The sequence below is a fragment of the Penicillium concentricum genome, assembly GCF_028827145.1.
Source record: "Penicillium concentricum strain IBT 3081 chromosome Unknown utg000002l_segment0_segment0, whole genome shotgun sequence".
Taxonomy (NCBI): domain Eukaryota; kingdom Fungi; phylum Ascomycota; class Eurotiomycetes; order Eurotiales; family Aspergillaceae; genus Penicillium; species Penicillium concentricum.
This window is the reverse complement of record NW_026622755.1, coordinates 6,958,467-6,974,072: the sequence shown is the minus strand read 5'-3', so window position 1 is coordinate 6,974,072 and position 15,606 is coordinate 6,958,467. Positions and strand designations below refer to the sequence as shown.

Sequence of the window (15,606 nt, the reverse complement as noted above, 5' to 3'; positions counted from 1 at the left end):
ATACTGTGCTTCATGCCCTATAGAATAGATTAATTCACCGAATATTTTCTAAGATGCGCAATCTTCACTCTGGAAGTCTTCATCAACTGAGAGGGGGATGATAAAATGACCTACCACCCAAGATAGCTCACTGGCAACAATCCAGTCGACCGAGGTTCGAACAAAGTCACCACTTTTAAGACCATGTGCAGATGGCAGCGAAAATGCATGATGCGCAAGAATCTTCTCCGCCAACGTCATGGGCCTCGTGGCAGAAGCCTTAACGGACAGCGGTGCGGGCAGACATCTGCCTGATTCGGCGGAGTTCAGAGACTCCAACCATGCCTCAAGGAGATCCTGCAGGTGCTGAAGTTGCATCTGACTGAGCGACCAGTCGATGCAACCTGCCTCAGAGAATCCCAAACCACCGCGCTCTGTCTCCGTGTAACACAGGTCGAGTACATATCGTAGCGTAGATGCGTCTGCAGGACTGCCACCGGCGTCGAGTTCATTGCTGAGATGGGTGATAAAAGCATCGATATTGGTCACTATTGAGCAACCGGGGCCTGGGGGGCTGATATGAGATTCTTGGGTCAGGTACAGGAGGGTCTGGCTTGGATTCCTGTCTTCAATGCTGCATTCCTCCAATCGAATCCCACGGGTGCCTTCTAGAATTTTCGCCACTGCGTGAATGAACGCCCTCGCATCCCCGGTGAGACTGTGCTCAAAGCTATAGGTAATTGATGCTCTTGGCATTTTGTTGGTTCAAATTGTTGGACAAATTTTGTAGTGTCACAAGTTGGGGTTGGGCTATTCATATGTGTGAGACAGGCGTCTGCGTTGAGAACCACATGCCTAGATCTTCGGCAGATTCAACTGTATTGATTTTATCGCAGTAGTAAATGTGATGATGATTATTATTCCTTCAGTCAATAAATATCTGCTTATTACTCCTATGGCATAGTGTAATCCAGCCCGTTTTTCCTCCCCACATCCGGCCGCTTCTCATACCCTAACTAGCACACGTTCTTTTTTTATCATTTTATATGCTGAGTAATGGATTCATTACAATACTAATATTCGCAGATGACAGGAATGGTCATTCCCCTTCACGCATGATTCTTTAAACAAGCTACGACTGCGTCACCGAACTCCGTGGTTGAAGCCGTTCCACCAATATCTCTCGTCCGGCAACCCCGCTCAATAACCTCCTTGACGGCGGTTTCGACAGTGACTGCAGCGGCAGGCATCTCAAGTGAGTAGCGGAGCATCATAGCTATGGATAGAATCATCCCAGTGGGGTTGATAATACCCTTCCCGGCAATGTCGGGTGCGGATCCTAAGGAGAAATGTATTAATGCGATTCCTTCATACAGAAGAAGCCGTCTTATGAACACAGACAGAACAAGAATCACGTCACTTACCATGTACAGGCTCGTAGATACCACGCACTACGCTCCCATCAGAATCGTCGGGAATTCCGCAGAGACTCGCGCTAGGCAGTAGACCAAGACTGCCAGGAATGGCACTGGCCTCGTCGCTGATGATGTCGCCAAACATGTTGCTGGTCAAGACGATTCCATTGAGCGTCGTCGGTCGAAGAGCCATGGTCATGGCCGCTGTATCGATTAGCATATGCTGAACTGTCAGATCTGGACACTCTGAGGCAATAGTTTCCGTCACCACGCCACGCCACAGCCGGCCACAGGCCGCTAGCAGATTAGCTTTGTCTAAGCTAGTTATCGGTAAAGGAGGATTCTTCGACCGGGCAAGCCAGGCTGCTAACCGCGTAATGCGCTGGATTGTGGTCCCGTCATAGTGATCGAGATCTGAGGCAGCGTTGAATGTCCCGTCATGTTCCTGACGATCTCCATAATATATGCCGCCGCTGAGCTCACGCACAATGAGGATATCTGTCCCCGAGCACACCCGCTCTTTTAAGCTGGATGATTCGATCAACACGGGGGCAATGAAATTGATCGGTCGAATATTTCCAAATGCGTCCATGGCCTTGCGCAGTCTTCCCAACCCCGATTCGACGGGGATCGGGCTTCCCTGCCAAGTCTGTGAATCCCTTTGCGTCAGCCCGATGCCCTATTCATTTCATTCTCGAAACCGATATCTTCTCACGTACCGGACCACCAACGGCACCAAGAAGTACCGCTGATGCTTCTTTGGCGTCGGAAAGTGCCTCCTCAGTCACAGGAGTGCCATGAGTATCGAATGCGGACTGTTCAATCACCACGATCGTTAGTTGTCTTGACAGGCGGCCGTAGGGCTGGAATTGGAGAGCACATACTCCGCCAATGAGATGGTATTTGAGGTTTAGTGTGACGTCGGTTTGATACTGTCTTTGGATCTCGTGTAGCACCTAAATTTGTTTTTAGTCGTATTGATTTGCAGTTGGCCGCTGGTACAATTACTTTCAGGCCTTCGGCCATCACCTCGGGGCCTCCATAGTCGCCTGGAAACACCACAATATCATGTGTCTTAACCATAGCGCCCATCGGTAATTATTGCTTGTGGGGGAAGAATTGTATGAAACTTGGAGTAAAAAGGGCAGCCAGAAGCAATGTAAATGACTACAGTTCGCATTGTATTATGAAGGAGAGTTTTATAGAAATGCTCGCACTTATAAATCTCTTCAATACGTGGAATCTTTTGTCCTTTCTTATCCTTTAGTTCATTTTCTTCATTCAATTAGTTACCTTAATGTACACCTCGCCCAGACACAAACTGAGATTACAAAAGACCATGATTTCATTATATCCATATACCTGAGAGGCATATGATTGTGTTTATGAGCTTACTACGGGCTGGATGACGAGTGGTGTAGCCTACAGGGGAAGAAGCTGTGATGACTAAGCATATATGCTGGTGGCCATCAGACATAGTACAAACACTTGATAGATTAGAAATATAAAGGAACTATGTTACTATGTATAAGTGAGCTGTCCTGTGAGGGATTTTTTTCTCCCCCTTTAATCCTTGGGGTCCTTGTACATCTGGTTCATCCATAATGCATGAACCTCGGGATTGCTTGGTCACCCTGTGCGGCTTAGCCTACAACGAACAGCGTTGAAAGATCACAGGGACTGATCTAAGCACCATAACCCCCGTTCTGCCCGTCTTCCGTCTTGAATAGGTTAATTAGCGTATCAAGATCTGGGATTTCGCATTGTATGGCTCTTAGGGTATGTAGAAAGAAAAGAACCACGCTCCCCACCAGTAATTAGAAAGAAAGAAAAGAACCACGTTCCCCACCGGTAGGTAGAAGAAAAGAACCCCCCTTCCTTCAAATTCTTGGGCTTACAAGGCAAGGAAAAAAAGCAAATAAGACAAATGCCAACAATATGTGCAGGTGGCCAAAGCCTGCAGAGCAAATATGGCGGCCGGGATCCTCCCAATATCCATCTGCCAGACCGACATTGGCCATCAAAGAAGTTGACAAAGTCCCCCACTTGGCTGTCAACTGATCTACGGGATGGCAATCAAGCTCTCCCCAATCCCATGGTACGTATGAAACCACCCACCCTGGAGGCGAAGAAGAGCTAATGTAATCGCTAATGCGATGCAGACAATAGCCCAAAAATGGGAGATTTTTCGCCTGCTGGTGGGCATTGGGTTCAAGGAGATTGAGGTCTCCTTCCCCTGTGCCTCAGACACCGAATTCAACTTCACGCGGGAGCTCGTGAGCACCCCGGGTGCCGTCCCAGCGGACGTCAGTCTGGAGGTGATAACCCCCTGCCGGAAAGAGACCCTCAAACGCGCAGTCGAGAGCCTCAAGGGGGCAAAGAAGGCCATCCTCTTTACCTACCTCGCGACCAGCGACAACTACCGCGAGACCATTCTGCAACAACCATCAGAGTCAGATTTGTTGGCGCACGTCACTGACTGTATCGAATATGCGCGATCCATCACCAGAGAAGATGCAGAGGCGCAGACCACCGAGTGGACGTTAGGATTCGGCTTCGAGGACTTTGCTAATGCCCGGCCAGATGCTGCCTTACGCCTGGCAGAGGCCATCCAGACTGCGTGGAAACCCACCAGTGAACAGCCCATCATCTTAGGACTGGCGTCCAGTGTCGAGGCCACCACCGTCAATGTGTTCGCAGACCAGGTCGAATACTTTGCTCGACATCTGCGTAACCGTGACACGGTCTGCATCTCTATTCATACCCACAATGACCGTGGAGGCGCCGTGGCCGCCGCGGAGCTCGCGTGCTTAGCCGGCGGGGATCGCATCGAAGGATGCCTCTTTGGCAATGGCGAGCGTGCGGGCAACCTGGATCTTGTCACGGCCGCCATGAATTATTTCACGCGAGGTATTGAGACCGGGTTGAATTTCTCAAACTTGGCCGCCATTCGACAAGTGTATGAAAAGATCACTCAACTCCCTGTGCATCCAAGAACGCCGTACTCAGGCGACTATTACTTCCGTGCCTTCTCCGGGGCTCATCAAGATGCGATTCGGAAGGGGTTGAACAAACGAGCCATTAGCCTGTCTAATAGTGCTTGGCGGGTACCGTACTTGCCCCTCGATCCTGCCGACTTAGGCATCTCTTTTGATAACGTAATTGGGGTTAACAGCCAGAGCGGGAAAGGGGGAGTGGCCTGGCTTATCCAGCAAGGGCTCGGCTTGAGTCTTCCCAATGAGTTGGCCGCTGCTTTCAGCCGTATTATCAAGGAGACATCGATGGCCTTGGAAAGAGGACTGGCTGCCGAGGAAATTTGTGCTCTTTTCCTAGAATGTTACGATCACAGCTCTCATTATCGCTCGCTGGTCATCGGAGAACAGCACACCTGCAATCTTTTCCAGCAACCTGCCTGCCCGCACTCCCTGGAAGTGATTACAGATCAGGCGAATCTGATAGCCGCTTTCATGGGCCAGACATTGCAGTTCCCGTTCCAGTGCAATATGGCGACATCTCACCCCTTTCCTGGCCGGCAAAAACAAGACCTGTTTGTCACATTCGCACAATGCTCTGTTCGAAACGGCGCTAAACCCGTCTGGGGCATTGGGGTCGGTATAAGCAAGGATGAGGCTACCTATAGTGCACTCTTGTCTAGTATTCAGGTAAGATGATCGGCCTCCCGGGAGTCGCCTGACTTCGATTGTACTGATGCCTTATTGCACAGAGAGATTGTGTGTCACCCACTGGTGAACCTCGGTTGCACGCTGATCAGAATAATAAGTTAAAGAACTTTGCATTGCCACCAAACTTGAAAATGGCTACGCTCACAATTCTTTGATTGCCTGATGAAGTATAATGCTCCTGCGGAGGACTTGGAAGATCGAGAATTGCTATGAACACCACCACACTATTAGGCGATTATTTTCCGTTTTCAAAGATAAAACCTGGGTCAACCGACTTTTCTTTCTCTGAAACCATTCACTCAGCAATTTGGGGAAGAAATTATCTCATGTATCTTTCAGAACGCTATCTACCTTCGGAAGCATAGAGAAGGCCGCAATCTAGGATGAACAGTACTAAATTGAGAACACAACAAAGACAGAAGGAAACACAAAACTATCTAACAATATTGTTTTCATGACAGCCTTTCCCCCTTCTCACCTCCACCTGCCCCAGCAAGGTATCAATTATAAGTACGAACCAGCTTCAACTGATTATATTCAAACGCGGTCAAGCCATCATTGTACTCAGGCTTGATGCCCGGACGCACAAACTCAGCCAGAGTGTCAACGAGGACATCCCGGTCTGGCTTGCCAAAGTATGCGACCGAGTGCCGGGGCGCCAGCATTTCATCAGTGTGAACACCTTTTCCTTCGGGCAAACTCACACGATGATTAGCGGACCGCAGACTCTTGTTGGTCCATCTCTGAAGGCAGTCGCCAACATTGACGATCACCTCGTAAACATCTTTCGATTCCACTGGAATAAAGCTACCCAGCTGCTGCTGATCCTCGACCTGCAAGCCACCCACAGAGTCTTGCAACAGCAGAGTGAGAGTACCAAAGTCAGAATGCTCGCCAATCCGCTGAACAGACCCCATCGAGCTGCATGGAATAGATGGGTAGTGCAGCAACCGCAGCTCGCTAGTATTTCTCTGATGCTTGGAGACGAGATGTTCCTCGGGTAGGCCTAATCCAGCCGTGATAGCGCGCAAGAGGTCGGCGTGGAGCGCGTGGAATTGGTCGTAGATGCCCTCCATAAACTGACGGAAACCTAGCAAATCAGTTTCATCTACCCACCGGTTTGGAAACAGCTCGTCGGTGGCTGCCCCTTGATCAAATGATTCCTGGTTGCCTGTCAGTGAGATCACTCCATTTGTCTTATTTTCCCTCGGAAACCTACGCGACACTCCTGGTAATGGTCATTCTGCTGCTTTCCTTGCTCAAATTTGGAAATCTGGCACACACTTTCCTGGCCAACTGCACTCCATCCTCGATGTGGGTTTGGAGCTTCTGGGTGAGCCGCCTTTGCTTTCAGGTGATTGGGGAGATCGAAGAACAGCTTGTTCTGTTTACATTTAATTAGGGTCACTTCCCTGATTTCTTTGCCGTTAATCATGTACTCACAAATCTGAACAGCTGGTCAATTGTCTCCTTTGAGAGAGAAGAGTTCTGAATCTTGACAAATCCATAGACGGAGAGGGTTGCGCATAGTTCATCACAGAAATTTTGTCGCTCTCTGATATCGTCGCTAAGATATTGTAGAAAATCAAGAGATTTGATCGGCATTGTTGCTTTTATATATTGAGATAAAGTTGTATACTCCACGGTCAAGACAGATAGAATTTTAGGTCGAGATATATACAACCGGTCTTGGGCTGATTTATCATTAAATAGATACGCTTTTGTTGAATGCCATGCATAACGTTCTATAGAGCTTAGTGTAATGTATCCATTGCCCTTTATGTAAAAGTCGTTGGATAAGCGCGTTGAGCATACCCTAGTCTTTTCTCGTGACCCAGGTGGTACGGTACGCAGATGCTTCCTGACATCTGGCGACCCTGCGGGCCTTTTGAATGGATTGCCCCTTATAGCCTGGCCCCTACCACTACTCTTTACTCGCTGATGGTTCTTGGGTTTGTTCAAGTCAGCTGGCAAATGAAGTCTGTAGTCAAAATTATCCGCCGTTTCCTCTTTCCTTCCCTTCTTTCGAATTCGAACTTCCCTGTCCATATCAACACCTAGCCTTCAAAATGATCGACTTCCTATTGAATCTCAATTTGCTACAACAAGTCATCATCGCGGTGATTCCTGTTATTCTGTTTCTGGTACTGGTTAATCGATTGACCACTTGGGAATACATCGTTCCCAACGAAGTGCAATGGATTGACCGACCCCAAGAGGGCTTTGGCTACCTTCGTGCGAAGGCGCGGTCGTTCTCCGTCATGAAGGAGAATGTCATGCAGGCTTATCTCGAAGTACGTTATTTCTTCTTCCCCCGAAAGCGCAGTCTATAAATTAACCTCCTATCAGTGCAATAAAAAAGGTCGAGCCGCCGCCCTCGCCATTGCATTCGGTCGACCGCAAATCATTCTTCCCCCCAAATACATTCGATGGATAATCGACCAACCGGAATCGGTACTCAGCATGGACCCCATTCACAACGAATTCCACGCCTTTGTGCAGGACGGGTTAGTGGGCGACCACTCAGTGCAGGAAGTACTGCGCAAGGAATTAACCCAGAACCTTGGCCGGATGACAGCGGACATCAACAATGAGATTGTGAGCGCGTTAGATGATATTTGGGGGAATTCGCCCGAGTGGAAGATGATTCCCCTCAAGGACAGCACGCGCACGATCATCGCCCGCATCACTAACAGGCTGTTCGTGGGGAAAGATAAATGTAAGGAACATGCCCACTCCCCAGGAGGAACGAGAATTGGAGACTAACGGCACCTATGTCATGGATCAGGTCGAAATGAAGATTATATCCGCAGCGCTGTCGGGTTGGGTATGGCGGTCATGCCGGAGACCGTGTTCCAGGACCTTATTCCTCGGCCATTGAAGGGGCCCCTCTCGTCGGTTGTGAAGTGGATCAATCATTTCTACATGGCTGGCTTCAGCCGACACCTGCAGCCGATAGTGCGAGAACGAATCCAAGCCGTACAACAGATGGAAGAGACAGCGGGGAAGAAGGGAGAAGACGACATGTCGGAGAATCCAGATCAAAAGCTATCCTCCCTCCCGAACGACTTCTTGACCTGGATAGTGCAACGTGCTGTCCGTCGCGGCGAGTCCCCGGCCGTTATCGAACGGCGCGTAATTGCCCGCGTGGGCATGGCCAATTTAGCTTCTATCGAAACGACGACCAACACAATGAGCAAATGCTTGGCGGATATTACCACGCTGGGCGAGGCTCAAGGATACCGGGCTTTGGTGACAGTAGAAGCGCACAAGGTGCTGCGCGACTGCCAGAACATGCCGGCGAAGAAAGACATCGAAAAGCTGGTGCATATCGAAAATGCGCTCAAGGAGAGTCTGCGGCTAGCCGTCGTCTTTCCCGGTCTGATTCGGCAAGTCACCAGTCCTACAGGAGTGACCTTGGAGGATGGGCTCCATCTGCCGTGCGGGGCGCGCATCAGCGTTGCCGCCTATGCCATCCACCGCGACGATGACATCTGGCCAGAGGCCATGACCTATAATCCTGCCCGCTATGAGAGTCCCCAGACTCCAGCTGACCAGACAAGTGCAAAAACGCCATCGTCGCGTCTTCCCATGTCCCGTGCCTCTGAGAGCTTTCTCTCTTTTGGACTAGGAAAGCGCGCTTGCCCGGGCCGCTTCTTCGTAACGGATGAGCTGAAGCTGTTGTTTGCCCACATGTTCACCAAGTATGAGATCCAGATCATCCCGGTCCCACCCAGTAAGGCCGGGCTGTTCACAGAATTGACCCTGCGGGGGCCGCAGGAGCATCTGTTGATCCGACGAAGGTCGGAGGAGAATTCTGTGAAGGCGTGATTGGGACTTGGCGGTCGGCTGTTTCTTCCCTCTCTACTAAGTACCTCGGACATCTTCCGTTGTGACCAACCTTGGAAAGCTACTGGCTGGTTTACATACTAGGTAATTAGTTACATAGTTAGCGGACTCGTACCACGTTCCAAATTCGCCATAATCATTAGTCTCAAATTAGTTGTCCCAAGATGCATTCTGAGAAAAGGGGTCAATATTATTCCTCCAATCGGATGGTCGTTCTACAGTGGCGTTGGTGCATGTCTAGAAGCAGTCCTTGGCATCAGCCGTCTAAGTAAGCTATATTAATAAACTGTAACCGTGGCACAGACTACCCCTAAGCGAAAGGTCGGGGGTGGTCTGTGCGACGGGTAACACGTCCACCACTCAGGCGTCGGTAATCTCCTTGTGGTTCGGCCCGGACCGAAACCTCGGTCTCCCGAGGTCCAATATAAGGAAGTCAACAAGGACACGAAGTGCAAAGCCAAGTTTATCGATTATCCAGTCTTGGTTCCATTTCTTCAATTTTCTTTTTACCCCTTTTTTTGACCCTGATAAACAATAATTCAGTTGTTTTTATCAAGAATCAGGATGATACTGTCTTTTTACTATGCATTTGCTGCCTAATTGTGTCTGACCAGATTGTTGAATCCAGACCATTGTTGACTTTAATTGGAGAATTTACCATTGTGGTTTTACCAGTACGTTCGCCATACAGCTGATTTCTGTCGGTTTTCCTTATATCTGGTGGTGAATTTTCCCAAGAAATTTCTATTAGTGGCTAGCATAGGAGGGCATTTGTGTGGAGCAGAGGCCAATTGGATAGATCAAAATTATTTCATAACAACTTCACGGTGTAAGAAATCTCAGTTGACCTTGATCAACACGACGTGTGGCTGCAGCTAACAGCCGTCTTTTCCTCGGAAAATTGTCTCCGTTGTTTCTCTCTTCAATCTGGGATTCGACACGCCTTGCCGATGGGAGACCATTATGAGTATACTGAATATTACGGAATTCTTCTGGTTCTCGTAATTGGCATGAGAGTATGCCTCACTTGCCCCTGGTGGGAGGTTTAAATGCATATATACGATAGGCTAGCCCCAATGAATAGGCTTATAATGCTTTCAAATTCTGGGTTCACTAGCGCACAGAGGCATATCCAAAAACAAAACTCAGCTGTTGCCCTATAGCGGCACACGGTGGGAAATCATGCGCCATATGTTGTGAACTTTATCAAAGTGGTTCCGGAAGACTTCCAAGATCTGATTTGAGCCAAGACCATCTTCAGCAATGTCTCCTTCCGCCCCTGGGGGATATCCGTCCTGAGGTGGTAAAACGTTATGGTAACATATGCGAGCCTCTTCAGGAATAAGGGTAGACAATTCACAAGTAGATTCATGCTCCAGTGCATAGCATGGAGAAGAGTCTGAAACGCAGCATTGGGGAGACGGATCCAAGGCATGTGGATCATGTGTGAGGGCGATGGAACGGCTATAATCCTCTTCTATGTCCATGCATTTCTCTGCCATGAAAGCTACAGGGGTGCACGTGAAAAACGCTTGAATCGGCGGTGCTTGACGTAGTAGTCCCAAAGCTTTCCGCCGCAGGTGTGGATCGCGGCACTTGATTGCAGTCAGAAATAATGGGAGACCCAGGCCCATTTCGAAGGTGAATGGTGGTTGGACACAGTCTGGACCTCCTCCGAGGGCTAGACTTGCATTCTCAACAATGATGGCGAAGTCTGCCATGTAGGAATCATAGACCAATTCCTGCTGCGACAAACATGCAGAGACGTATATTGAAGTAGCAGCATGGTATGCTAGGAGTACGGGTTGGGCCCGGGCGCCGTTTTGGCAGAGATTTGTGTAAGCCTGGAGCCAATGGTATAGTTGTGTTTGGATGGATTGTTGCTTGGCAACCAAATGCGCCCCTGCAACCAAATCCCTGATGGTTGCTCTGCGATGTGGCAATGCCTCTCGCTCAAGGAGCGTGGCCTCTGAAAACAAAACAGAAATCGCAGTTCTTGCTGCATCAAGAGATGTGAACTTTGTGTATAAGTCGTGGCTAGCAAAGGCAAAAATCTCGCTGGCTTGAACCGTTGGTATAGTCAAGGACATGGAGCCCAACCGTAAAAACAGGGGTATGATAGTATTCTCTAGAAGTAGGACCTTATGGGGGAGGGGTGTCCCAGCGGCAACTTGATGTCGTAATGTAAGGATCAAACTGACACCTTGCTCGTAAAGTTGAAGAGCTTCTGTCACACGGCCTTGAATAGCCTCTATACAAATGAATAGCACACAGCTAATCAGTGCGACATATGGATCTGCTCTACCGCGCACAATCTGGGAGTGGATGCTGGATATGGAGCGAGAATACCATCTCAAGGCCTCTCGTTGGATTTGATTAAGACCCCGCTTCTTTTCACGTTGCAGCTTCAGGAGCGGTAAGTCCAGGCACTGATCAGGATATTCGTATAAGACACTGATTGAGATTATGGCATCCCATACAGCAGGCTCGGTACGGCAGAATTGTGGGGCCACTTTTGTCCAGAAATCGAGGTTCATCCCGGCACCAAGTCCATTTGATGCATGCTGGATATAATATTCAAAGGCACGGCGCTCGTTGCAACCGCTATTCGGTGACACCCTCATACTGTAGCTAGGAGGCGCTGTATGTAGGGATACAAAAGCGGGGGAGGATGTTATAGGGTCGCCATATTCACATTTGCGCCCGGTGCTGGAGCAGCGAAGGCATATTGGCTTCTCCTCGCCACACTTGACCCTTCGTATTCTGGCCAGTTAGCGCTAGCCTGTAGTGAGGCTAGGTCAATACTTACTTGCAAGTTTTGCAGCCAGATCGGGATTTAGCACCGCCAATGCGGTTGCTAATCAAAGTATGAGATCCCATACCTACTGCAGACGGTCGCATATACCGACACAGAATCAAGGTCTGACTGAACGCTTACGTGATGGGGTTAAATGACCGTAACTAGTTAGATACAACTCACAAGATAAAAGCGGGCTTGTAGATAAGCTGGGGGCCGTGTGGAGCGGAAGAAGTATATCTCCGAATTCCATGGCCTAATTATTTACATAATGAACATTTCAATAACTAACGTATTCGGTAACTAAGCCAGTGGTCCATCCCAAAACACATAGTACATGCGATAAATTACAACTTGATATCTTAACAACGGTAGTCTGTATGAAATTTTCCATACAGCCGGGATGCTTTTTATATGATATCCGTCCACTTTAGGGAGTTTCAAAAAATTTGGTGAATTACTAACTGAGATATATATATCCTAGAGCTTTTGGGGCGTAATTTTCGATACCACAACAATGCGAGTTTCAAAATCATTCGAAATTGATATGTACGACCAAAAATACCCATCCATAGCTATCCACAAGTAGTTAAATAAAACAAAGATGTTGGTTGTTGAGATAAAAGTGTAGCATATATCAGATTTACTATGTGTTTTGGGATGGACCACTGGCTTACATGGACCACTCGCTTACCGAATACGTTACTAACTATTCAAAGAGCTAAACAGGTTGAAAGTAGGTTTTTTTTTTCTGAGCAATAATCAGATCATTTAACCGCCGCATAGTCTTTGGGTTGCAATGTCTTTTATTTTTCAGATATATATTTGGATGCCTTAGAGCTGTATTTTGAGCACTGCAGGAAAATAGTTTCCAAGCTATACTCGCGATGAAACATAACGTATTTCACCAAGTGGCCCCAAAACACCACAGTAAATGCGATATTTTATATCAAATGGGATGGATTTTCCAAAGTCCTTAAAAGGGGCTAGTTGTCACCTAAAACACATTAAGCTAGTAGGGAGTCTCCACGGAGAACTATGGTGTTTTGGGGGCCACTCAATGGTGAATTTGATGATGACAACAGAAAAGGATCAGGCCGTACCCCTTCTCCCAAAGTTTGGTCGTAATAGAGCAACGGTAAATGGAAAATTACAAAGACTTGATTTTTTTTCTTTTTCTTTTGGGGGTAAATTCTTACATTTTTGGTATATTATTATTATTTTTCAAGGGGTGTCAGAACCAATTACCGTTTGGACTTCCACTCCACTCAATAAGTTACTAGCGTGGGCTACAGTGCGCCGTTACAGGTATACGGCCCCCGTAATAATAAGTGAAGTAAGAAAAACAAGTTTAAATATAAAAACAGGTAATTTATCAGCTAGTCCTATTTAGATAATTCACTGGTGGGAACAGTTTAAACCAACTCTTTCAGCTTAAACTTCAGAGCCTTGCCGCTGTGGCTCTTGGGGATCGCCTCCAGGAACCGGATATTCTCCCGGAGCCAGAATGGCTCACTCAGGGTATCTTGAATGTGTGCGGCGAGGGCCTCTCGGAGTGTCTGCTCGTCCATCTCGGTGTTTACCTGACGCGAGCGCACCACAAATGCGAATGGGCGTTCGCCGGCCTCGTCGTGCTGCACGCCAAATACTGCGGCCTCGTCCACTGCTGGGTGGTTCAAGAGCTGGGCTTCAATCTCAACCGGCGCCACCTGGATGCCCTGTGACGCTTGTTATTAGCCACGCTACACCACGGACTAGGAGGTGATGGACATACCTTGACCTTCATGATATCCTTCTTCCGATCCACGATAAACAGATGTTCCTCGCCGTCAGTGTTCCGCCTCATGCACGCTACATCGCCCGTCACTAGCCACCCGTCCTGGTCGAATGGGGGGAATCCGACTCGTTTTCCCCGAGGTAGCCCTTCATGACACTGGGTGATCGCAGATACAGGTCGCCGGCCATGTCGTAGTCCTGGATCTCGGCTCCATCGGCATCGAGCAGCCGCACCTGCACCTGCGGCAACAAGCTTCCCACAGAGCCGGGGAAGATGCTGTGTTGACTGGTACATGAGACAAACACCGCCGCTTCGGTCAATCCTATAGTCGTTTACGCCTGGTCAGCCCGAGTCCCGAGTCCAGAGAGTAGTTTCTGTCTCCATACCGTAACCAGGGAGTAAATTCCAATCGGGGCGAATTTGTTTCAAGGCGCGCACCATGTCGGCACTCAAGGGCGCGGACCCACATACCACCGACTGCACGGACGATAGATCGGCCATCTTGAATAAGATTGGGTTGTTGACCAAGGCCGCCAAGATCGCGGGAACCTGAACAAAAAGGGACCCTTGTCAGCACACCTTTTTCCTTCACTCAAAATCAGCCTGACTTACCAAGTATAATCGCTCGATCCGATACTGTTGGATAGTCCGCAGCGCAGCCTGCATGTCGAAGGTCGCGTGCAGAATTGTTGTATCGCGACGGCATATCATCACGTGCAGCATAAGCAGGCCAAAGGCGTGGGTCAAAGGAAGAATCCCCAGGACGACCTCTTGTTTGGGCCCGGTAGCATAAGTGTCCAGTGTGATGGCCTGGAGGGTATTGACAACCACACTAGCATGGGTGATTTGCGCCAATTTCTGTCAAAAGGGTCAGCGTGTCTGTCCGTGCTGTTGTCAAAGCCGATGTTAATTGTTCGACATACCTGGTACCCGGAGGTGCCGCTCGTCGGGCAGAGATAAGCGAGGCGATCTTGGGTCCCCTCAGCCTGGAGGGCCACAGGCTCTAATGCCGGCAGGTGCTCCCCATCCGCAATCAATTGGGAGACGGTCTTCAGGGCTGCCGGTGTGGCATCATCGCCAGCCAATTCGAGCAAAAACAATCGCGCCAGATCTTGGTTCAAAGCCGTAAACACCGCTTCACAGACAGGCTGCAGTTTGCGGCAAGTGAAGAGTGCGTGGCAGTTGGCTTTGCGCATCAGGGTCTGAATCTCGATAGCCGAGGACGTGGGGTGTAGGAGGAGACATGTGCCGCCGATGCGGTGAATCGCCCATGACAGAGGTACAAAATCCATCTAGAAGCCTCCGTTATGCCATTGCTCTTGCATTTTGCGATTTGATCAGCTTACTGCGTTAAAGGCCAAGATTCCTACAACCTTATTCTCTGGAGAACCTTCATTTGGATTCCATCCCAACACTTGTGCTAGGCTTCGTGCCAACATGGTCACGCGATACTCGAGATCCTGGACGGTATATGACCTCCCAGTCTGGGCACAGACTAGTATAGGCTTCCCCTCGAACTTTTCGCCGACGCCTTCAAGCATGAAGTCGCCTACCAGCTGCGTCTCCGAGGGGGAGACAACTAGGTCCCGGCACCATGGTGCGGAAGTAAAGACCATGTTGTATGTAGAGACAAAAAGATTGGATATTAAAAGCCTTGGAAGAAACGTTGGAAACAATCTGCTCTTTTTTTATGTTGCGGCGACTCGATGTACTTATATGTATACGTATCTAAAAGTATACTAAGTTCTAAGAGTGCCCCTCACCGTCGCGCTGTTCATACCTCCCAGCATTGGGATGCAAATTCGAGTATTCCTTCACATTGCTACTTCCACTATTGGACTGTTCGAGAACAGACCTACTTCTGTTCGCTCAACGTGCATAAGAGATCTTAGCAATTAAGCATACAATAGGTATTGGTACAAAATTCCTGTACGCAGTCTGTATCTGTTAGCGATGCTAATCTTCGCCCGTTGTATGGCTCTCCAGGGCTATAAAATATGACATTCCAACGCGCTGTAACCCGAGTTCATCATTTTAAAATATATATTATCGCCTCAACACGACCTCAGTCTAGTTAAAACCGTGATCTGAGGCACTAACCCATTA

General features: G+C 48.8%; 7 protein-coding genes across 7 annotated transcripts; 2 read left to right on the top strand and 5 right to left on the bottom strand.

Moving 5' to 3' along the window:
• Nucleotides 1-48: 48 nt before the first annotated feature.
• N7517_006374 (aconitase iron-sulfur domain-containing protein) lies at nucleotides 49-735 on the bottom strand (the record flags this gene model as incomplete). The annotated part of the gene is made up of 1 exon (XM_056724104.1): nucleotides 49-735. One exon carries the CDS (start codon nucleotides 733-735, stop codon nucleotides 49-51), a length of 687 nt encoding a protein of 228 aa, XP_056580354.1.
• A 353-nt stretch (nucleotides 736-1,088) lies between these two features.
• On the bottom strand, nucleotides 1,089-2,486 carry N7517_006373 (3-isopropylmalate dehydrogenase; the record flags this gene model as incomplete). Its single annotated transcript, XM_056724103.1, has 5 exons — nucleotides 1,089-1,318; nucleotides 1,404-2,043; nucleotides 2,114-2,209; nucleotides 2,279-2,350; nucleotides 2,403-2,486. 5 exons carry the CDS (start codon nucleotides 2,484-2,486, stop codon nucleotides 1,089-1,091), a joined length of 1,122 nt encoding a protein of 373 aa, XP_056580353.1.
• Nucleotides 2,487-3,321: 835 nt separating this feature from the next.
• On the top strand, nucleotides 3,322-5,232 carry N7517_006372 (uncharacterized protein; the record flags this gene model as incomplete). Its single annotated transcript, XM_056724102.1, has 3 exons — nucleotides 3,322-3,492; nucleotides 3,557-5,056; nucleotides 5,119-5,232. 3 exons carry the CDS (start codon nucleotides 3,322-3,324, stop codon nucleotides 5,230-5,232), a joined length of 1,785 nt encoding a protein of 594 aa, XP_056580352.1.
• A 345-nt stretch (nucleotides 5,233-5,577) lies between these two features.
• On the bottom strand, nucleotides 5,578-6,682 carry N7517_006371 (isopenicillin N synthase family dioxygenase; the record flags this gene model as incomplete). The annotated part of the gene is made up of 3 exons (XM_056724101.1): nucleotides 5,578-6,240; nucleotides 6,297-6,461; nucleotides 6,521-6,682. The coding sequence occupies 3 exons, from the start codon at nucleotides 6,680-6,682 to the stop codon at nucleotides 5,578-5,580; spliced, it is 990 nt and encodes a 329-aa protein (XP_056580351.1).
• Nucleotides 6,683-7,146: 464 nt separating this feature from the next.
• On the top strand, nucleotides 7,147-8,908 carry N7517_006370 (cytochrome P450; the record flags this gene model as incomplete). Its single annotated transcript, XM_056724100.1, has 3 exons — nucleotides 7,147-7,371; nucleotides 7,427-7,796; nucleotides 7,866-8,908. The coding sequence occupies 3 exons, from the start codon at nucleotides 7,147-7,149 to the stop codon at nucleotides 8,906-8,908; spliced, it is 1,638 nt and encodes a 545-aa protein (XP_056580350.1).
• A 1,175-nt stretch (nucleotides 8,909-10,083) lies between these two features.
• N7517_006369 (Zn(II)2Cys6 transcription factor) lies at nucleotides 10,084-11,782 on the bottom strand (the record flags this gene model as incomplete). The annotated part of the gene is made up of 2 exons (XM_056724099.1): nucleotides 10,084-11,689; nucleotides 11,736-11,782. Coding segments are annotated over 2 exons (1,653 nt in total), but the record flags the coding sequence as incomplete, so codon positions are not given.
• A 1,356-nt stretch (nucleotides 11,783-13,138) lies between these two features.
• On the bottom strand, nucleotides 13,139-15,116 carry N7517_006368 (AMP dependent ligase/synthetase; the record flags this gene model as incomplete). Its single annotated transcript, XM_056724098.1, has 7 exons — nucleotides 13,139-13,441; nucleotides 13,498-13,602; nucleotides 13,656-13,822; nucleotides 13,887-14,049; nucleotides 14,113-14,358; nucleotides 14,424-14,792; nucleotides 14,847-15,116. 7 exons carry the CDS (start codon nucleotides 15,114-15,116, stop codon nucleotides 13,139-13,141), a joined length of 1,623 nt encoding a protein of 540 aa, XP_056580348.1.
• Nucleotides 15,117-15,606: the final 490 nt, after the last annotated feature.